The 22,069-nt window shown below is 39.1% G+C and overlaps 1 protein-coding gene across 1 annotated transcript in view; it reads left to right on the forward strand.

Annotated features, from left to right (window-relative positions):
* Nucleotides 1-1,500: 1,500 nt before the first annotated feature.
* MMP2 (matrix metallopeptidase 2) overlaps nt 1,501-22,069 on the forward strand; it is a 35,413-nt gene continuing 14,844 nt past the window's right edge. The window contains exons 1-8 of the mRNA XM_054840430.1: nt 1,501-1,854; nt 6,187-6,413; nt 8,004-8,152; nt 10,258-10,386; nt 11,995-12,168; nt 17,964-18,137; nt 20,226-20,399; nt 21,514-21,669. Coding sequence (XP_054696405.1) covers nt 1,711-1,854; nt 6,187-6,413; nt 8,004-8,152; nt 10,258-10,386; nt 11,995-12,168; nt 17,964-18,137; nt 20,226-20,399; nt 21,514-21,669 — 1,327 coding nt within the window. The 5' untranslated portion in view covers nt 1,501-1,710. The remainder of the gene's footprint in view (nt 1,855-6,186; nt 6,414-8,003; nt 8,153-10,257; nt 10,387-11,994; nt 12,169-17,963; nt 18,138-20,225; nt 20,400-21,513; nt 21,670-22,069) is intronic.

Here is a 22,069-nt window from a genome sequence, read left to right on the forward strand (position 1 = left end):
AAAAACTGGAACATATTTTCAGAACTGCCATGTATTAAGGCAACTCCTAGAAATGACTGTGGTTTTTTGCTGATGGGGAAAAGCTAAAAAGAAGATGCAATTTCAAAGCCGAACCATTAGGGAAAAGTTGTTCACTGTAACTCAAGTGCCATTGAAATCAGACATGAAAGGATGAGAGGGCATAAATACAAAGCTACTTGCTTACAAAGAAAGCTCCATTCATGTACGAAGTTCCCGTAACTCCTCTTTCTCTCTTGAGCGTTAAGTGCTGCTTCCCATGGCCGATTCACCCAGCGGCCGTGCATACAGCTGCCGTGTTGGGTTGTCAGTGGAACTGTACGGGCAGCCAAAGCTCTTGCTAATGCTTTCTCTCTGAACCCCCATGACTACTGAGTTCATGGGTGATGGGGTGCAGTTAGCAAAATAGCTTGATATTAGCATAAATCAAAGAACTGTCAATATTAACTATTTACAATCAAATACCAAAATATTATGAATAAGTACCAAACACCAGCAAAGTATTTCCTTTTCATTAACAGCCCTATTTGGTAACAAGAGTCATATCTGGAAAACTTTCATTTAACATTCAGTGGAAAGCCATGACAACGTTTATGCTGACATATAGCTCAGAGGAACCACGATGGCTGGACTCACGTTTAATACAAACTGTTCTGTGACACTTGGCTGGCCAGAACACAGTTTGCATTCATGCAGAATTGCCAGCCTACCGTCTTAAAAAGCCATGAGCCAAGCCCCTAGATTAGGGATATTCAGCTAAAAAAAATATTCTGCTAGTAATAACATCTCAAAGCTGGCAATACCATAACAGAATAAAAAGACTGTCCATAACAATGGCCATATTTACACCAGAATTTCACACTAAGGCAGCTGCACCAGCAGACCAAACCCCTAGCATAAGCAAACCCTGAATTTTGTACAATTCCCTTGACATCAATTATTGAGGATAATTTCTATTGCTAAATCTGCCTGATGATCTCTTAGCCCATAGATTAAGGTGGCAAAGCCTCAAGCTGGTTCTAAACCCAAAAGAGCCACAAGAATCTTATTCAGAGCTCTGCACGTTCTGCACAGCCAGGGAGGGAGCGATGCTCACGCCAAGTGCGGGTGAGTCCTGCGTACACAGACCTACAGTTTGTGTAGCCTAAGCAGGAGAGGACAAGAAGCCTCACTCGGCTGCACTGGCCCGTGCGGGGTCTGCCTCAAAATCCGTAATCAAAATGTTTACTGTAAGGCACTCTGTAGGAATGTAACCACATGTTTAGGAATTTATTTATTTTTTTATTTAAAATATATGTGGGACACTTCATCTTCAAGATTAAGTCAGATTTTGCTTTTTTCTGCTCTCTGGCATAACTACATGCTTTCATATATGCAAATGAGGAGAAAACGTGGCCTCTTTCAGCAGTAATAAGTATCTGCCTGTTGCTACCTTAAAATCACAGCAATCACATCTGGTAACTGCCCTTTTCTCATGTTTCCACTAGTTTTCAGACTTCCTCTTGTGGTAGCTTGAGACTGCGCATCTGGATGTTTTAAACATACAAAGGAATTGCTAGAGCAAGCAAAAGAGAAAACGGTGCAGAGAGTTAAGATGTGCAGATAAGCAACTGGTGCACTGTGCAGCTAAAGGAACTGACAGGCAGTCGGGGAAAATCTTTTTCCAAAGAGGAGAGCACAAGTTTAGGCAGAATGAAGACTCACATTGTTTGTGGCTTTGTTTTTAAAGTACTATTAATCCAAGTATATCTTTTTAACAAAACTTTAGCTGCACCGTCACCAATCATTAAGTTTCCTGGAGACAGCACTCCCAAAACAGACAAAGAACTAGCAGTGGTAAGTGTTGGTTTCATCTTTGCTTCAGATTTATATTGTTGTTTCATAAGCAGATGTTTCTTTCTTGTTTCAGCTGAGGCTAAGGAATGACTGTAGCATTCTCTCCCTAGAGTCTCTGGAAGTGCTAGCTAGCTAGCAAAGGTATCAGCTTTCAGAAGTTAAGACTAGAGCCAAGTAATGTTTCCTCTCCTAAAATTTTTAAAGCCAGCAAAGAAAGGTTGTGGTTTTTTTCCTTAAGTCTGAACATACAAAATAATTTCATTAAATCATCGCGACTATAATTAAAAGATTGCAAGGGTAAGAGGGGAGAAGGGCAAATAAGAGACATCTAACTTTTTTACTTAAATCAAGTAGAAGTGAGGGGTGTCGAGACTCACTTAATCCATGTATCACAGCTTTCAGAAGTTTGTTTTCCAGATTGTTTACCGTGCATTGCATAAACACAGCTTTAAGGGACAATTACAATCCAAAGCTGGCTCGAGTTTCAGAAGCCATTGTGACTAGTTTTGACTGAAGAAAAAAAAAAAAAATCTCATCAGAGGTTTAAGGAAATATTTTTTTCCAAGTTCAGTCTGGAACAAAAAAAGGAGTTTGGATTTCTGTGACATTAGCAAATTAGAGCTATAACTCTAGAGCATTTTATTCTAAACTTATTTTAGCCCTGTGGACCTTCATAAAAATGACATTATGGGGAAGACCATTTAAGGGGAGATTGAGATGGATTATCCTTATTTTAGCATATAAATTATAGACATTTCTCTTCTTCAGCAGTAAGTCCATTTTAAGGAAGATTGAGATAAATTATTCTTATTTTTGAACACAGAGGTTTGAAAGTTGGTCACTTTAGGAGTTGGTGTGCATCTTGGGAAAGCTTGCCAGGTTAAAGAAGGTCTGGGGGAGGGTAAAGAGAGAATTTCCAGATGGGAGCTGTGGTGGAAAGTTTAGGAAAAACAGACAAACTGACCCAAAAAGGGCACTCCTCAGCCCTCAACAAAACAAATTCACCCAAGGTTTTGCCTTAGCAGCGCAGCAGCCAGGGGATGGGGGAGGAGGTGGGGGGGAAGCAGTGCATGTGGGAGAGGAGAGTGGGGTCCCACATGTCTAACAGTAATTTAACCACTCTTAAATAATCTATTTTCTTAGACACAGGCAGGCTTTTATTCAACAACAGCAATCCACATCTCCCCTCATCTCTATTTCTTTCAAACAACCTATTTATTATGTGTACTCAGAGGAAAATTACAAGCTGGTTTAACACTGCAGTTCTTCTTTGTCTTTGCTGTAGTATTCTTGGGTAATGCTAACTGGCTGCCTTTCCCTCACACCCTCCATCTGAACAGCCCCAACACTCAGCGTCAGAACACAAATTGCTATGTTGCAGCTGGACCCTGTTTCATTAATGGGCTGGATCAAAATTCCAGATCACCACAGCTCCCTGCTGACTCTGGGGAAACTGAATTTTGCAGCCTAGGCCAAGATGTGGTTTACATAGACACTACATATTCTTCAAGATTCTCTTCTCATAGAACAGCTGGTTACGTTCATTTCTCATCTTCAGTAAAATGTCCATTTTAGGAAAAACTGAGAGGGGTTAGCTTTTTATTTAGAATCCTAGCAAGTAAAACTCTTTACCATGCCTCATTTTATATTTTTGGTTGTATATCTTACTCCCAAACCTAAAATGGCAAGAGCTGCATCCTGCTTCTTCAGTAAACTTCAGTTCTGATGTACAGTCTACGTTATATCATGGTACCTCATCGGGAGATGCAAACAGAAGCATAACAAAATCTGTCAAACTCCATTAAAATGAAAATTGGGATAAGAACATATCCCCCAATCTGGCCTGTTTATATTCCTAACGCATTTCACACAATTTCTGCCAGGCCCCATTAACTGTGAGTAGACAGAAGCTTAGTTGTAGCAAAGGTGAAACCATTCTGTGTCCATTATTTGCCAGTGCCAGTCTCCACTGGAGAAACCCCACATCAGAAGTTATAAAAATCACAAAAACTAGGCATAGCCTGTGCTTAGTCAGTGGATGGAGGCTCTTTGGAAGGAAATGGTGTAACATCTTGATTAAATCCTTTTTCTGAGTAAGCTCTGAACCATTTCCTATGCAGGGTAGATAAGGTACGCCTGGACTTAATGAGAACGGTGGTGAAATCCAGGCTTGATCAACTGCAGTCATCAAATATCCTTTGCTCTATTTTGCTGATGTAGTGGTCTTATCCTCAGTCTCCTGGGTGAACTTCAGTCAATTAATTAGATGCATAAAGTAAGGTTTCCCTCAGGAATACTTCCTAGCACAAGAACTTAAATGTGCAGTCATTTTGTCAGGCTGCTTGTAATCCTCAGTTAGCAATAATTCTCCCTGATGTTTCTGATACATTTTTGGCAAATATACCTTTACCTTATTTAGGATGTTTTCCTACCTTGGATTTGTAGTTAATATTTTTGATACGATACCTGAAGGATGTGTCTTCCTCTGCTACAGACTGTTTTACCAGAAAGATCAGTAATTTGCAACTTTCCCATCTAACAGCATCATTGGCAAGGGCATCTCAGCTCTGTGCCACGCTAAGCACCAGTTTGGGTGGCCGACACATCAGTTTGGGAACACGTGCCATTTGACATGGCTGTAGCTTTTCTTTTAGAGCTACGCATAAAATATTGCAAACTCAGACTTCAGCGTGGAATTCCTGAAATCCCTCTGCAAGAGAACCGCAAGATTCGCTTTACTGGATAAAACCTACAACTCCAGATAGTTTAGTCAAGCTGTTTAGAACCCGTGAATGAAAATAATTAGATAATGATAGGTTATTATCGTTACAGAAGTACCCAAACTAACATCTTTATCATAACCCATTTATTTACTCCTCAGTGAGGACATAAAATCAACAAACTAAAGCTGTACATAATCTAAACAGCATGACTGAACCTATCTGTGCAACAGTCCAAGCTAAGGCAACAGCTTGAGCTACAGGTTTTCTCAAATCCAGTCTGGACCCAAACAGCGAATCCAAAACCTCTAGCTAGCCAGCAGTCTGTTGTGTGGCCATGTCTGTTAGTCTCCAGTTAGGAACAGAGCTGATACAGGATTTTAGACAGTTGCTGAAGATATAACCTCTTGTGACTCTTTTTCATTTGAATGACTGTTTTTATGGCAGGTTTCACCACGTGCTAGACACTGCCAGGCACACACTGCTCAGGGTTGGTCCCTACCCCAAGAAGCTCCCAGTTATTCTGCCAGTCACACTGAACTTAAGGGAAAAAATACTGAATTGTTTGTGTGATCTCACTTGTGTATTGCATAGAAGGTGAGGACCACGTATGGACCACAGCTGTTTATCTACAGTTTAGTTTAACAGAAATACACAATTTATCAACATACATCTGAAAGACATGGCTGCTTAAGTGGAACAATTGCAGAGAACAGACTAACCCATTGCTCTTCCAGGTTTAGAGGCAGCAGCAGACAGATAGACTTTTTTTAAAAAAAAACCCCAGCCTACACTACACCTGGTAATTAGGTCACACTGATCAAAATGGAAAGTGGAGGAGACTTGAGTGGGTATTATTTTAGATAAGAGATGAAAATAATGGGATTCGTGCTGCCTTTTTGATCCTTTATGACCACTGTTTTCTAAGGAGAGAGAATTTTGTGATCTGCCACCATGGTTGTATCAGAAAGTCCATAATCTGCTGGAGAGTTCGATGGAGTTTTATCTCTGCAGAAACTGATTGGCTGCAGTGTCCAGGCAACTGAGATGTTACCAAAGACCTTCTTCCTCAGGTCTTTGCAATGTTGGACTCAAAAGCAAACACACACAACATTCAAATAGCTCTACGCTGTTTGACTAAACAATGCTGTTTTTTCTTTTCAATTAATGTGGTCTCATTTGTGTGGTTGCTTTGATACCTTGAGAAGTTTTTCAATAATCCATAGAGTCTTCGAAGAAAAAAAACATGCAAAATCTAAAACTGTAAGCAGATTTCTACATCATAAAAAAAAACAAAAAAGATAAACCCATTTTTACTTTGTAGTTCTACATTAAAGGTCTACGCTCTACTTACTAATAAAGCAATTCATTAAGTAACGGTGATAGCTAATAGTGGAAATGATTGCTTAATTAGCAATGTTGTGTGATCAAGGATGGTTTGTGTCAATTAAGGAGATTCTGCTGGTCTCTCAGTTACTAATAATAGTAATTTTGAAAAGAAAACTTGCAAATTACAGATGGGAAGCTAACTTGGAATTACAGTATTTATTTGTAATGATTAACTATCTCTTTTATGAATTTTAAAGTCTTTGTTCTGTGCTTTTTTTTCAAGCAATACCTGAATAAATACTATGGGTGCCCAAAAGACAATTGCAATTTATTTGTCCTGAAAGATACTTTGAAGAAAATGCAGAAATTTTTTGGGCTTCCTGAAACAGGAGATTTGGATCAAAATACTATTGAGACAATGAAGAAACCCCGCTGTGGTAACCCAGATGTAGCCAATTACAACTTCTTTCCAAGAAAGCCAAAATGGGAAAAGAATCATATAACATACAGGTACTGGTTGGCGACATTGGGTTTTGCTTATACATAACCTTTTAAGAACTAATCAAACTTAAAAGTGGAGTAGCTGCTTAGAGGGCTAGACAGGATTTCTTGAATTAGAGTCTCTTTTTGTGTCTGGATAACTACTACATGCTTTAGCAAACACCTCTGAAATTTCAAATTGTAAAATTTCAGGAATAATTATCTAAAGCTCAGCTTTATGGTTCTGATTGAGACTAAAGAGATTTTGGGGTTGTTCTTTGCTCTGCTGCAAGCATCCTAAGGGAACCAGGGCAGGAGATCTCACTTGCTCATCTGCTCAGCAGGGACCACAGTACTTATTGACTGCAGAGGCCACGTAGGAGGACAAACTCCTGTGCATTCAGCAGTCATAAAAACGGAGGTCATCAAATGGCTTTTAAAATAAAACAAGTGTATTTCAGATATATACAGACATGATTTAAAGCAAATTTATTGCAATAGGTTTCGCATGTTTTCATTTCTTGCTCTGAAGAGTTAAGGACCAATACCGCTCTCACTGAAGTCAGTAATTTAAAAAAATCTCATTACCTTTGGTGTCCCAGGAGCAAACTTTTAGCACCAATGAGAACAAACAGCAGATTTGTCTTAGCTGCTTGACTTGGCCTGCTGTTCCCTCAGAAGTTATGAATCAAAGCATCCCTAGTGCTGCGACTAGCCTAATAAACACTGAAAAAACCCGTGGCAGCTCTCGCAGCCCCCACTTGCTGATGTGCTTCCTCTGATTCTTCCTCATTCTCCCTAGGCACAAAGTAGTTTCCCCTCACTATTTGCAGCCCCAGCAGCAAAGAATTGGAAACTCGTCTTTTCATGGAGGTTAGCTGGTTATAATACAAGGCACTAAGAAGTCCAATTAAAATATATGAAGAAGAAGAAGAAAGCAACGTACTTAAGAGTTTGTCCCTTTCTCCTCTTAGGCCTATGGCTCTATCTTGCATGCTTTTACCTCCTATTTCCCCATGTATCCTACTGCCAACGTAACCGACACACTGGTAAAGGATTAGCATTCAACTCACATGAAACAATATACAGCTAAATACAAAGGTGAGGGAGAAGGGCTGGTTTTTTTCTTATTAAAAAGCAAAAGAATCCACACTTGAAACTTTCAGAATGTTATGTAGCTCTTTTTCTGGCAAATAAATCTTATATATCAAGATGTGCTTGTATGTCCATGTCTAAAGTGACTACTTGCAAGTTAAGTAGTCTACGAAAATGTAAATCTCAAATCTAACGGAGTAAAAAAACATAAGGTGATGTCTTGCCAGCACCTCAGCGCTGATGCAAAACCCTGAATATTTTGTACAAGGCCCACTGCCATGCTGGCTTTACAGCCTCCGGCTATATGATTTTCTTCATGCTGCTGTGTCAATTCCAAAGGAAAATAAATAGTAAGTGCCACAACTAAACACATCTCTGAATCAAAGGAAAGTGTCTACATCTCACATGCAGCAGTGCTCCTTCTTAACTGGGTTCACTACTGAGTCTACACAGCATTTTGATCGGTAAACAACAAATACTGGGAAGGGGTTTATGTGTTATTTAACTCTTCCTCTTACCTCTAAGGATTATAGGCTATACCCCGGATTTGGATCCTGAGACAGTAGATGATGCCTTTGCTCGAGCCTTTCAAGTCTGGAGTGATGTCACACCGCTGAGATTTAACCGAATAAATGATGGAGAAGCAGACATTATGATTAATTTTGGCCGATGGGGTATATTTTTCTATTTTTACATATGTTTTTGGTTTTGTTCCTTTCATTAATCTTTATTATTGGAATGATCTACCCTCAATAAGCAGTACCCATGAGCCTTTCTGGCAAACTTTGTCCTAGTTTGCACTTGGCTTATACAGGCTAAGATCTAATTTCACTAAGATTTTTTTTCTGTCTTATATATGAGAGAGAAGTATTTATACAATATCCTTATACTATATTTATCTTTCCATAAGAGAATCAGAAATAGAACTGGGAAATATTAGTACAGATCTTGAGATGATGTGAGCTGACTTCCCGCCATGGAAGAGAATGGAATGCCATCCTACTGTTTATTTACAGCTCCTTGCTCAGTTTTCCAGTGATAGTGGTGGAAGTCCTAACAAATTGGACCTTAAAAATGAATTTGGGACTTTCAATTTTGACTCCATAGCTGGTCTTTGTTCTTTAGCATAGCAGAATACAGGCTTTCAATACATTCTTTGGTCTTGAGGAATTTAAACATATGGATGGTAAGCTGAACTATGGTTTGAGTCCAGCTGATGATAGGTGACTTGATTCATTTTTGTTGTACATGCCTTCTCAATTAATTTTGGTTTCCCCTGAAAGAATGTTTATAGCTTTTCAGTGTAAACGTGGGGCATTTTAACTTCTTATGGACAGTCACAGAATTTTTAATACTAATGAAGATACTTGTGCAGCCAGTCACTTGGGAGGTAGACTTTGGAAGTGAAGTGAACAGTTCAAAGAATAACGGAGCTCTTTGTAAAAGTGTTCATTTCAAGCTGGTTTTCTTTGCTTTAGCTACTGATGAGTTGACCTCAAAAGCTTCAGAGATTCTGTACAGAACTCAAAACTTCAGATCCTCATCCAGGCCAGCTTGGTTCACAAAAAAGAAGTCTTACAAAAGCAGAAGTGTTTCTGCTGGTTTTAGTGCTTGCTGGTTATAGTCAGCTCAGAAACAGTGGGAGAAAAACTTCTTCCACATTGATAGATTCTTATCACTTTACTGCATGTCAGAGTCACAGGACCTGGGACTTCCACAAGGTTTTTCATTTTTAAGCTTTCTCTTAAGCACAAGATCTACTTTGAAATAAATGGGAGTAAAGCATCTAATATACGTCAAAATTTTCTCCCTGATAACTGACACACTAGTCTACTGAAATGAATGAACTGAACTAGTATTAAGAGAGTGACACCAGCATGAAATCAGTGTAACAGAGTAGAGAATCAGGCCTGTGTATTTAGGGCTTCTGTTAAATGGCAAGACATCAGACCAAAAGGCCTGAAATGATGCAACTGGAGATGCTGGCAGCCAGCTTTGATGCACAGGTCAGTATGATGGGAAAGCTATGAATACCAGGGTTATGCCCTTGCCAGCCTGCCTTACCCACATGCGGTGTACTTCCAAGAAAAGCCTACAGTGTAATAACAGGAGAGCTACTTAACCTGCTGTTGCCCTGTGAGCTGCCTGAGTCTCAGAGTGGTTGATGTGGAGGAGGAATAGGCTCATTCACAGGATTCAGAGCACTGAATAAGAGCTAGCTTTCCAGAGGCACAGTACCGAGACATTCTGCTGATTTGCTTTCCTCCTTAAAGCAGTTAGTATGCTGCACAAAAAGAGCACAGCAGTCTGAGCTGCAGCAGAGGAGAGTAGCCTGCAGAAAGAAATCTACGTTTACTTGCTGACCTCTGTGTTGGAAACTGATACAAATTATCTGAACATACCCCTCATCTACAATGTTTATTTTACAGCTCCTACCAGTCTCCATTGAGAAACAGCAGTGTGTATGCAGTCATACATCTAAAATACAGTATTTCACTGTTCTTCGCTGTCTTTGATTCCTTTCCATAATACTTATGAGAAATAAAATAACATACTGTGACAACTGCAGTACTGACACTTAATGTTCTTTGTAAGAACTGGCTGCTTCTCTTCTGGTTCAGTCTTGCCAGCACAACCCATACCAATAAACTCACTCAACTAGAGTATTCTGCTGCTGTCTTGGATGGGAAAGTACACATGATAATCATCATTCATGTATAGACTCTGACAGAGTTGAGGTCATTAGAAACAGCTCTTTTCTGTCTGCTTCCTCCTGCAGAACATGGCGATGGCTATCCGTTTGATGGCAAAGACGGTCTCCTGGCTCATGCCTTTGCACCGGGGCCAGGAATCGGAGGAGACTCCCATTTTGATGATGATGAACTGTGGACTCTTGGAGAGGGGCAAGGTACCAGACTTTTTAATGTTTCAGAACATATGGCCTGCTGGCTGCTATGTTTTAATGCTGTTTCAGGCACTGCACTAAATGTTTTCATTGATATGTCAATAAATGTTAGGGGATGAAAATTAATTTATACAATTTAAATTGTTCTCTACAAAATGTTTATGTAATTCCTAAATAAATGTTACCTAGGATTTCCCTTTCTGTTCCTCTACTGTTGCCCTTTGAAAAACTGAATAAATAACAGGCCTGATGCTGCACAGCCTTCATGAATCGTGGGAAAAGTACAAAGCCATGACTACGATTTGAATGCTTGACTTCTCAGGCACCCAAACTACAACATCTTCAAGTCCATTTGTAAGAGGCAGACTGGCCAGTGCTTTGCAGCTGACATACCCTTTTAAGATGACTTAAGCTGCGGCTCCAGTTGTTAAAAATGGAACCATCCACCTGAATAAGGACTTACATACTTATGCTAACTGTCAAAAACAAATGGAATATAAATCCCTCATGCTGATGACTGAAACAAAATTCACATCAAACAGTGGATTAAGAAGGTCTCCAAGAATCTTTACCATGCAGTTTGCCATATCCTTTAGAAGAAAACAACTGAAGTCCAGATAGTATCACCTGAACTAGACAAACAAGACCAACTATTAGTAGTTTGGAACTTCTATTTCTTTCTCTTTGAACTTTGCCACAATCATATATTTCTAACTATAATTCTTCTACTGTAAAACAAGAATAAGAATTCAAACTCATGTTTGCCTTTCATTTCAAACTCTAGTTTTCTCAGCTGTCTTCCCATCGAAAAAATAATTGAACTTTAATACCAAAATTGTCAGCTTCTTTGTGTTTAGCTTTCTTTTAACTTTAGCAGAAGCATTGACCAGTATATGTAGTAACTGGAGTGGAACCCTGCCTCAGACTAACAACGAACAGGAGGAAACTGTTTTCCATATTAGTGGAAATACTGCACAAGCATCCAGTTAGGTTACTGCCATTAAAAGAAATGCTATAAGTGAATTATCTATACATTAACATATGTTACAGCACCAGTACTGTAGTCTTAGGACTACATGTGACAAACTGAAATAAAACCCAGGATCTGGGTTTGTTTGCGTTACTGCCCTATCCCCCAGTGCCGCAGCAGACCTCATTCGAGTCAAATTGGAAATACCAAAGCGGTTTATGAGGCACAAGGCACGTTCAGCTCATGCTCAACTGCTGCCTGGAACCTTTCAAAGTATACTGAACATTTTAGACCATATTACCAAAGAAACTAAATTACTAAATGTATTAAAAGCATGTTTATAAGTTTGCATTGCTATAGTAACAACAACATATATATTTTTCTAGGCTGATTCTAAGGACTGTCCATTCTAACACTTCACCATGAGTAATATCCATGTAATTCTTTCAAAATTGCCAGTTATTATTTCAGCTATGATCATCTTGCCAATAGAGAGACCAACAGCATATGGAATTTCAAAGTGGAAATTCAGACTGCATTTCTATACGAGTGTCCTCCTCCAGGAAAAGAAGATGTCCAGAAACTGTACTTTCTGTATCAGTTGGTGGCTAATTTCACCCCTGCGTTTGTTCTCTTTGTAGTGGTTAGAGTGAAGTACGGAAATGCAGATGGTGAATACTGCAAATTTCCCTTCTGGTTCAATGGCAAGGAATACAACAGCTGCACAGACGCAGGACGCAGTGATGGATTCCTCTGGTGTTCCACAACCAAAGACTTTGACGCAGATGGCAAATATGGCTTTTGTCCTCATGAGTGTAAGTAGATCATTGTTTTTTTCTCCCCTGGTAGACTGTTCCCTACTTATTTTGACCATCCACTTCTCCTTGTAATTTTTCCACTTCCTTTCCGGCAGATTTAGATTCACTGCTCTTTAATATCTCCTCAGTGTCTGAGCAGACAAAACTCCCTAGAGGGTCCCTTGGTGTAGGAGAGTTTGTAACTGATGATGACCCCGGCAGAGGCATTTCTCTAAAAACAAGGACATACTGAAGATATGTTGGGAGCAATATCAGCCCCATATATACATCAAAGACACTACAGGTTCAGTTTCATGATCCAGGAAAGACAAACCACCTTTTAGAGTAAGGACAGGGCCACATTTGGAGATGGATCATGCTAAGTGGCAGAAATCTCTCCCTAAATTGCAGGCCATTCCACTAACAATTGCATCTCTTTCAAGAGCAGTAACAGAGAAAAACTAGCAGTTAAGGATGAAACCCCTTAAGCCAAACCTCTATAACTTCACATACCAATTTTACCAACTGGTAGCCCAGGTCCTCCGAGTCTGGGAGAACTTTTAGTGCAACATGACACTTTTATTGTCACAAATCATCCTTTAAATGACCTCATACTGCTTTTCAAAACTAAATGATTGAATTTCAAGTGAGTATCTATGCTGGTACAAAGTTATTTATATGTTGGTACATTGTGAATTGCTAGCCAGGAGAGCACTCACAGTTTTAGAATTTAGGTTTTTATTTTTAACACAGGTCTTAAGACTCTTAGTCATGAGGCAGTTCCAACAGCCCACTTTAGATACAGGAATCACACTGTATTTCAGAAATCATAACTCTGTATCAGTACCTGTACAAAACTGTTAGAAAGTCTGGGAAAGCTAAGATCGTACTTAATTTCTAACATTTTGGAATGTGAACAGAAACCTCTGTTTAACAAACAATTTATTTCATGTTTGGAAACACTCATATGCAGACTAGATGATATGTTTAATGCTTTCATGTAGCCATAACTTTTTAAAAACATATACAATGTGATTATTATCTTTCAAATGAAATTGTGACAATATGTTTCCTGTTAAACATCAGGAACATGTATTTATATGCTTGAAAATTTTGATGAATCTACTGGATATAAGATTTCAGACAATTTATTATTATATGAGTGTTAATTTGATCTCCTGTATATCACACAGCAGGAAACCTTTAGAGAAACAATTAAGTATAATTGGCTGTAGCCTGCTGTGCTAATTTATCAGCAGTGAGAAGAGTAGAGAAGGTAAGGGGCTTTTAGCCGCTTGTTCCATCTCCTGTTTGCCACCTCCAGTGCCAGCACCTATATTCACCGACATTCCCTGTGCTGCAGTTTCCCACATTCACTTTTTTCCCCTCTGTACATAACCGACTGCTATAAGCTTTTGGCGGCAGGGAGTCTCGTCACGCTTGCTACCTTACATCCTAGCAATGGACCCACAGGGTCACTAAAACTCCTGCTTGCTACTGCTGTGTCATAACAAATAAAAACAGAGTTATGAAAGAGAATGAAACAGAAAACAATGGAGCTTTTGTTGGACTCATGCTAATCTTGCTTGGAACAATAGTACTAAACTTATTTATAATATTATGGCTACATGCAGTCAGTACAAGGAAAGACAATGCAGATTGCTGAAAGAAAATTACTGATGTTTAAGATGCAAAGCTAACAAAACAAGACATGCTCAGGGTTTTGCCAGACCAAGACTGCACAAGCACAGCCTGACATGTCCAGGCAAGCCTCAACGAGTACTGCAAAAACACATGTATGGACGTTAATATATATGTGTCAGTTAAGTACACATAATTTTTCGAAAGATCACAGATACGTGTATGTAGAGAAAGTTCAGATACCCTGTCTTCAAAGCTTCTGTTGTAGCCAAACACTAAATGGATTCCTGCTTGACAAATTTTGGGGATTTCTCAAGTTTACTTGCAAGACCATCCAGTTTCCAATGTAAGATTACAAATTTTCTGCATCAGGATGCTAGTGGTTTGCAAAGATAATCTGCTGCAGAACATATCAGTCTTCCAGCCATAATGTGATAAAATATTCTTTAATTTCCCAAACCCTAATTGCCCCTTATAGATCACAGCTAGAGCTGGGATCTACCACAGTGACAGCTATTTATACAACTACAGAGGATGAACAAACAGAAGTGTGAACTTTTAACATTCAGTTAACTAAAAAGTTATTGTTAGTTACAGGACTTTCAGAACTAGCTTCTTAAGCCTAACATTTACTTCAGTAAATGTGCACACACACATACCTGTACAATCATTTTTTCCTAAAACTCTGCCATCTCCCTCATTCCTCACCTTTCCCCAAATCTCCTCTCCCTCAGGTTAATCCTTCCAGCTGGAAAAGAGCAAAATTGGGCTTATTTCTTTAAAATACTCCAAATACTCAAATATAGTCGGAATGAAGCCTGGATTATAGGTGGCTGGACAAACAGAGAGCCACATACCCTGACTGATACCTTTGTAAAATCCCAAAGTCATACAAGACCAAAAACGTAAGCAGTGAAGCACTCTCAGGGAGAGTTGGTTCTGGAAGTTGATGTTCCTGGAAATGCTTGTGTCAAGGTTTCTGAAACGGAACATAAGGGTTTCAGCCTTTTGTTTCTGATGTAATTGTTTTGCAAGATCCTTGAACAGTTATGCACAGATGTTTCTTATTAAATTCAGAGCGGCATTGTTCGCTCATTATTCCAAGACACCATTTGCTAAAACCCTGCTAATACATTCAGATAGGGAAGGATTTACATCATAGAGTCTGTGCTGGGGGCGACATTCCTAGTTGTCTGTGTTTGTTCTCTCCCATTTAATTCACTGAAGTTAGCTTCAATTCTTGTTACTGAGCCACGCTGCATATTTGGAAACATTTTTAAAGCTGTAGTGTTGCACTAGGCTCTTCTAAAGTTAATGTCAGATCTGTACCCTAATTTTGTAGACTGATTCAACTATCATTTGTCAAAGTAGAAGAAGTGGAAAGTTATCTACCTACCACACGAACCTTAGGCGGTTGTGCTGAACCTCTCCTTTGCCATATGGGATCAAGGGATCTTGAATGTCTCTACCAAACTCCACTGACAGGCACTACAGGGAGTTTAGGCTCCTAACTTCGGTGCTCTGATACCTAACATTACTGATACCTGTACTCTGCCTGTACCTCCCTCACACTGCTCACAGTTCTTGTAGGCTGCTGTTCGACTGCTCTCCCACGCAGAACCCTCCTGAAGCTGCAGCTACCTCCACCTTGGATCTGTGCCACAGGGGTTTTAGCAGCCTTCCAGCCTGAGGTTTCCTTACATGACAACTGGCAGGTTTTTCTGGGAAGAGCTAACAGTGCAGTGCAGCTCACAGACTAGTAATGTCCAGTCTGAATCTGCTCTCACATCAGCATATCTTCACTGATTTTTAAATCGCTGAGCTTACCGTGATGCAGAATAAGACTCAGACCCTTTAAGTTCCCTTACAAGTAAATAAAACTTTTGTTTTGTTTTGGGGGAAACTGACCTAGTCTCTGTCTTTAACTTTCATTTACATTAAAGTGAAGAATTTTCTAGATAAAATGGGGGCAGGAGGGAGGATTTGAAAACTTAATAACTGTTCTTGTTACCATCACATGATGTTACCTCAAGCAAAATGAAAAAATGCAGTTTGACTGTGACTCAGAAAGACTCCACGCAAAGCAGTAAGAGATTGACTTTCCATAAGTTTTTTGCAACTTAGCCACATTTAAACCAATAAAAAAAGGCCATTAAAATACAGAGTTTGCCAGATCTAGAGCTGGAAGCAGCTCATGTGGTAAATGAGTCATCTAAACAACTCAGTTTAATTTTGCCTTCCAATTCCATAATTTCTTTATAAAAAAAAATAGTCTTTCTCCAATCACAATAGCCACAGTCCTAGTTAATGCACATTTCCTAACTTATTACAGCATCTGAGACAAATACAAACATTTGCGGCTTGCTCTTTTGAGGAGGCACAGTGTGTGTTGCAGTTATCTTTTCCCTAGAGGCAGGACCTCTGTGTGGCTGCTTCCTTGTCCAGGCTGCAGAAGGATACAGATGAGAGCTTGGCCGGATCAGAAGTTCAGCGAACTCACGCACGTGAGCCAGGCCTGCAAAGCTCCAAGTCCTCTCCTTAGTGGGACTGGAACTTACCTCCTTACTGGTTCATGCCACTGATACTGTGGCCAATTACTGATTTAAGCGGAAAAGGCAAAGTGAATCATCTGTGTCACAATACCCCATCATTAGAACCCTTCCCTGTCACCCTTCAGCCAGAACATTCTTGGGTTTTTATTCATTACTGCTCTAAAAAGTGAAGCACACTGATAAACAATGTCTCTTCCCATCGATGTATCAGACTAAGCAAAGGTAAAACCCCTCAAATCCTCCGCAAAGGCACTGAGGCTACAATGGCTTTTTGGTCATCAAAAATGACAACAGCAAAGTTAGAATTAACCTGCCAAGCCTTCCCACATGTATGCTTGAGTTTTATCTGTAGCTTTAAAGTGGGGGAAGGAGAGGGAGAAAGGGGTCCCTTTGGGCACCTTAAAAAAGGCCAAATCACGCACACCTTACACTGGGAATTCAGACAGACATGTTTCATTCTGAGGTGCAGTTCTTAAATCTCAAGGGGAATTAGCGCATGGCTGCATGGAGGATCTTTTGTCTCAGTTCAGTGCAAGACTCATGGTTTCCTCTCACCAGCGCATGGCACTCACAGACACTGTCCTACCAGTGAGAATTCCCATGGATAGAACAGCCAAGAGAAGACACAGGCAGATTCACATGTCAGATGCTCCAAGCCACCTGCATTTTCAAGTAATTCAATTTGGACATGCATTTCTTAAATATGAGCATGAGAGATTTTATCTGTCTTTCTCTAGATATTCCAGAAAGTTTACTAAAAATCCTAAAACACCTCAGAAGTCTTGACTCAGTTTAATCTATACTCCTTCATCCATGAGAGAGATTTCTGGTTCCCAGCATTGAGCCATGGCACCCTGTTTGTGTATGTGGACAGGCAATATACAACCCCTAGAAGACCAATACACTACCCTTCAGGAACATTAACAAAGCAAATGACAGGAGAAGCCTCCAGTGTTCAGCTTTGTTGGAGGAGTCATATTTGTCCTCTCTTGCTTATCTATTGAGTGCCTGAGCCCAGCTGCGGGGATTCTCAGAAACGAGAAGCAAAGCCTAGAGGAAAAGCCTACAGGCTTTTATCTGACTTTAACTCTACCATATGTTAGCATCTTAAAGAAACTGAAAATGTACACAGACAGGCACTAGGAAAAAACATTCTGGCTTGTCTGTGGCTCTGTAGAAAGTTTGCCATTCTAGCTAACATTTTTGATGCAAAGTAAATGAATCAGCAGAGACCTGTGGAACACAAGTGACTTTCTCAGTATCTTCTTTCTAAATGTTGTTTCAAGAAGGGATATTAATTTTATGTTATGAGGCAGGCTATAAAGGATTGACACAATTCAAACCACATTCAAACAGCTTGGTAGAATTATCGTCATTCCTAGTGCATTTATAAAGATCAGTCATTCCTTTCCAGGCACTTGTGAGATCGTAACATCCCTTGTCGATCTTGCCAAAGCATTTCATTGTTGGTGTAAAACAGAGGTTCTAAGTGTGAACTGCACCATGGACATCGGCTGTCTAATGTCTGTTGAGACCTTCACACATTACCATTGGCACATTGTGACTCTTTATTGATATTGAACTTTGTGTATTCACATTTTTCTCTTGTTCTCCCTACAGCACTTTTTACAATGGGCGGCAATGGTGATGGGCAGCCATGCAAATTTCCCTTTAAATTTCAAGGCCAATCCTATGACCAGTGCACAACAGAAGGCAGGACAGATGGATACCGATGGTGTGGAACCACTGAAGACTATGACAGAGATAAGAAATACGGATTCTGTCCGGAGACTGGTACGAGAAATGTTGCTTGCGTAACACAGTCTAATTTGTCATTGGTTTAAGTAACAAAAGTCTCCTTCTTTACACCTTTACCGGAGCACACAAAAGTTGATGAGTTAGACACAAGTTCAGCACAGATAGCCAAGGAAGTAACTAGAACAGGAGCGATATATGTAAATGATACGGTATGCCATAGCACACCAAGTTTATCAGGGATACATAAATGTCATTGAACCATAGGACTAAGTGTCTACCACTGCAGGATAATTACGAGTAGATTATAATTTGTTAATGGCCCTGGAAGAGAAGTCTCTTGTGGTGGAAGAAAGCATGAGTAATATTTTAGCTTAATACTTACCATTTACACTTGAAAAAAGAAATCCTGTTTAGTATGTTATGTTTGAGTTAATAGATCTTTTCACCAATTCAAAAGAACTAAGTGAAATGGTTTAGCCAGGAAAATAGATTTCTGCTTTCTTCACAATTTTTTATACTTTTTAACTTGAGTTTTATTACATGAAGGAATAAAAATTAATTTATAGCCTTGTATAGCTTGGCAGGTGTTCAGTTCTAGGATACAGACTAGAGCTGTATTTAGACTGTATAAGTTAGCTACAGCAATTCTAAAATCTTGGGCTTTTAACAGAGCCAAGAGGAAGCTACATTCACCCTGTTGCACCCTAAAGCTACGTTCAAACCTACACACACCCTGGCTTTTTGAGTTTTTTGAAAATGGCCTAACCATTTGCAATAGGGATTTGATGAATTAGTATTTGGCTTCCTGTTACTTTTGATAACCAGGTGTAACCCTTCAATTTTACCTTACAGATGTTTAAAAAAAAAAAAAAAAGGAAAAAATTAAAAGAAAGGATCAAGTTCATTATAACTTGCTACACAGTTAGGAAGAGAAAAATCTAAAGGGCAGTTCAACAAACAAAAGAAACCAATATATCTCGAATCAATATAGCCTATGTCCTAGGTAACATAGTCTGTATCACCGGAACCAAGAAATATACTTAGTTTAAGATTTTTTTTCAGTATAAAAGGTTATTGCTTGAGGTAGCTGTGATTTCTAAAAAAAAAAAAAAAAAAAAAAAAACTGGCTTATTAATTAATAGTAATGAATAAGAAATAAATAATAATGAATAATTAAGGACACAATCGGCTTTGCCTCCGTGTTGCTTTCCTGTACCTTCCCAGAAGATAGACCATAATTTGAAAGGAACTGTAATTGCCAGGTAGCAGTCTAAATTAATTTAAATGTTTTATATTCTTTTTATATTTTTTCATATTCCATTTATGATACCTACTTTAAACTGTAATTTTAAATTTAGTTACCCCCTCTTCCCTCTTGCATATGTATTACACATGCATATACAAATGGTATTTCTTATGTATTACTGCCATATACTACATAGATGAGAATACAGTTAGGGGAAAAATTTGCAAATTTCTAAAAAAATACTGGTTAAAAAGCCCAGTCATCCATGTTTGATATCCTTTTCTTTACAAAATGTTTAACACCATATGCTTTTAAACTGTACACTGCTGTCAGCATAAAACAATTCCTCCATTTATTTGATATGACTCCTCTTCTGGACCTTTTGTTGGGTTTGGCTTTTTTACTTCAAAGCTTATACTTCAGTGGGACACCTACTAACCAGGTGGATACTCAATAGCCCTCTAACCTTTCTGACGCTAAATCTACCTTTGACCTATGAGAGACACACTTTAAAATATATCAAGGAAGTCCATCAAAAGATACTTGCTATGTAATCATCTTCCGCAAAACGCTGTTAACTGCTGCTTGCTGCTTTCTCAGAACTGCGAACGTGAGTCCGGGGCTCATTCTTACTCCCACCAGAACTATTGGCAAGTTGATTGCAATGGCAATGCCTAGACTTTTTCCTTTTTTTTTTTTGTGTGTCAGACAATTTTCTTTTCAAATATTACTTTTAATCTTACTCCTCATGTTCTTAAGAGGTTTGCGGATTTTCTGTTTGCTTTCTGGTTTTAACGTGTAGTTTAGAAGAAGATGCATCAGCTTAATCTCACAAAAGGGATTCCCTTCTCACTGCGTTTTTCTGTCATTTTCCACAGCCATGTCAACCGTTGGAGGAAATTCAGAGGGAGCCCCTTGTGTATTCCCCTTCATCTTCCTTGGGAATAAATATGAGTCCTGTACGAGTGCGGGTCGCAATGATGGCAAGCTGTGGTGCGCTTCTACCAGCAGCTATGATGATGACCGCAAGTGGGGCTTTTGTCCCGATCAAGGTAACACAGTCCGTCAGAGCAATACAATGGTAACAGCATATTGATCACATGGATACCATCACATCTACGATGATTTCATTCTCGTACTTATCACTCCTGTCTGGTTATAGTACTTCTCCCCAGTCTGGAATCTGAGCAAAACTCCTACATTTAAATGTGAGACTATTGTTAAAGAGTCAGTCCCAGAGCTCATCTGCCTGAAACAGCCAGATTTTCTAAAATTATAATTATGAAGTATCTTTCCAAAATATAAAACCAAAACCCATTTAATAAATAAATAAATGCATTTCTTATCACCAGTTTTGCCTTCCAAGGCTAAAAGCCACAAGCACTATAGTATTACTAGTATGTTATATTCTGATATTGGCCAAATTAGGAACAAATGTTACATGTAAAAAATTAATACATTTGTCACTGATATTGCCAAAGATGAAAAACATGTTTAAAAAAATGAGACAGTATAATGTTTCTATGGTGAATATCAGTATTTAAAATTATTTTGGTCAATCTTTGTCCTTATTTATAACCTAGGTAAAATGAAATATAGCAAAAGGCTTTTTACAAATGCTAGATTTTTCTTTTAGGAGGACAATAACCGCCAAATTCCAGACTGTTTGGGAATAATGATAAGATGTCATCCTACGATAAAAGATTTTTTTTTATTTTAACTTAACAATATTTGGTACAACAGTACTGATTCAGGCTCTGCTCACAGACACACAGATAAACAGACCTGTTTATCACTTGCATGCCGTTTCATGATGAAAAGTAAGATTTCAGGTCTGACTGCAAGTTTAATTCTCTGTGCTTAAAAAAAAAAAGTATGATTTTATTTGCTACACTTCCTTTTTTCACAGATGTATTAAGACTGTGGTTAAAGTCACTTGCATGTAAGACAGCAGCAAACATCAGGTTTTAGAATCTAATGAAATGTTATTTCTGGCAATATGTATGACACTCACCACTGCAGGCTGTCAATACTAATTATGATATTTATTATTGGGAGATTTTTGATAGGTAGCAAGGAAAATAAAATTATAAGACTATGAATAACCTGCATGGTAGACTTCTATTTAGAGACAAGCAGCTAATACTATCTTGCTGTGTTATTTAGGATACAGTCTCTTCCTGGTTGCTGCTCATGAATTTGGCCATGCTATGGGATTAGAGCACTCTGAGGATCCAGGAGCTCTTATGGCCCCTATCTACACCTACACCAAGAATTTTCGACTTTCTCAGGATGACATTAAAGGGATCCAGGAGCTATATGGTAAGGTCCTCCCTTGTCAGCAGAGCTCATCAGAAAAGCATGCAGCACAGGTTGAAATTTGGGACTCAGAACTTGCAGTAAATTACATACTGTACGGTACCACCGATGCCAGAAGCATTCTCTGTCCTTTCTCCCTGCTTTCTTCATGTTATTACCAGGGCTCCTACTTCAATCAAATACCACAATTTAAGGACAAGTGCTCACTATATTTACTGAACTAACAAGAGCCCCAAAACTCCCTGTAACCAAACCTTTAGATGAAAATTTCTAATGCCTTTACTGGGACAATGAAATGCCGTGCTTTTCTCTAGCTTGAAATACTTGATGGGGTGTTACTGTCTACAACACCCTGAGCTTCCCAGATTGCAACTCCCTGTAAGAGGGGAAGGCTGTTGTTTCC

Source organism: Grus americana, chromosome 13 (assembly GCF_028858705.1).
Source record: "Grus americana isolate bGruAme1 chromosome 13, bGruAme1.mat, whole genome shotgun sequence".
NCBI lineage: Eukaryota > Metazoa > Chordata > Aves > Gruiformes > Gruidae > Grus > Grus americana.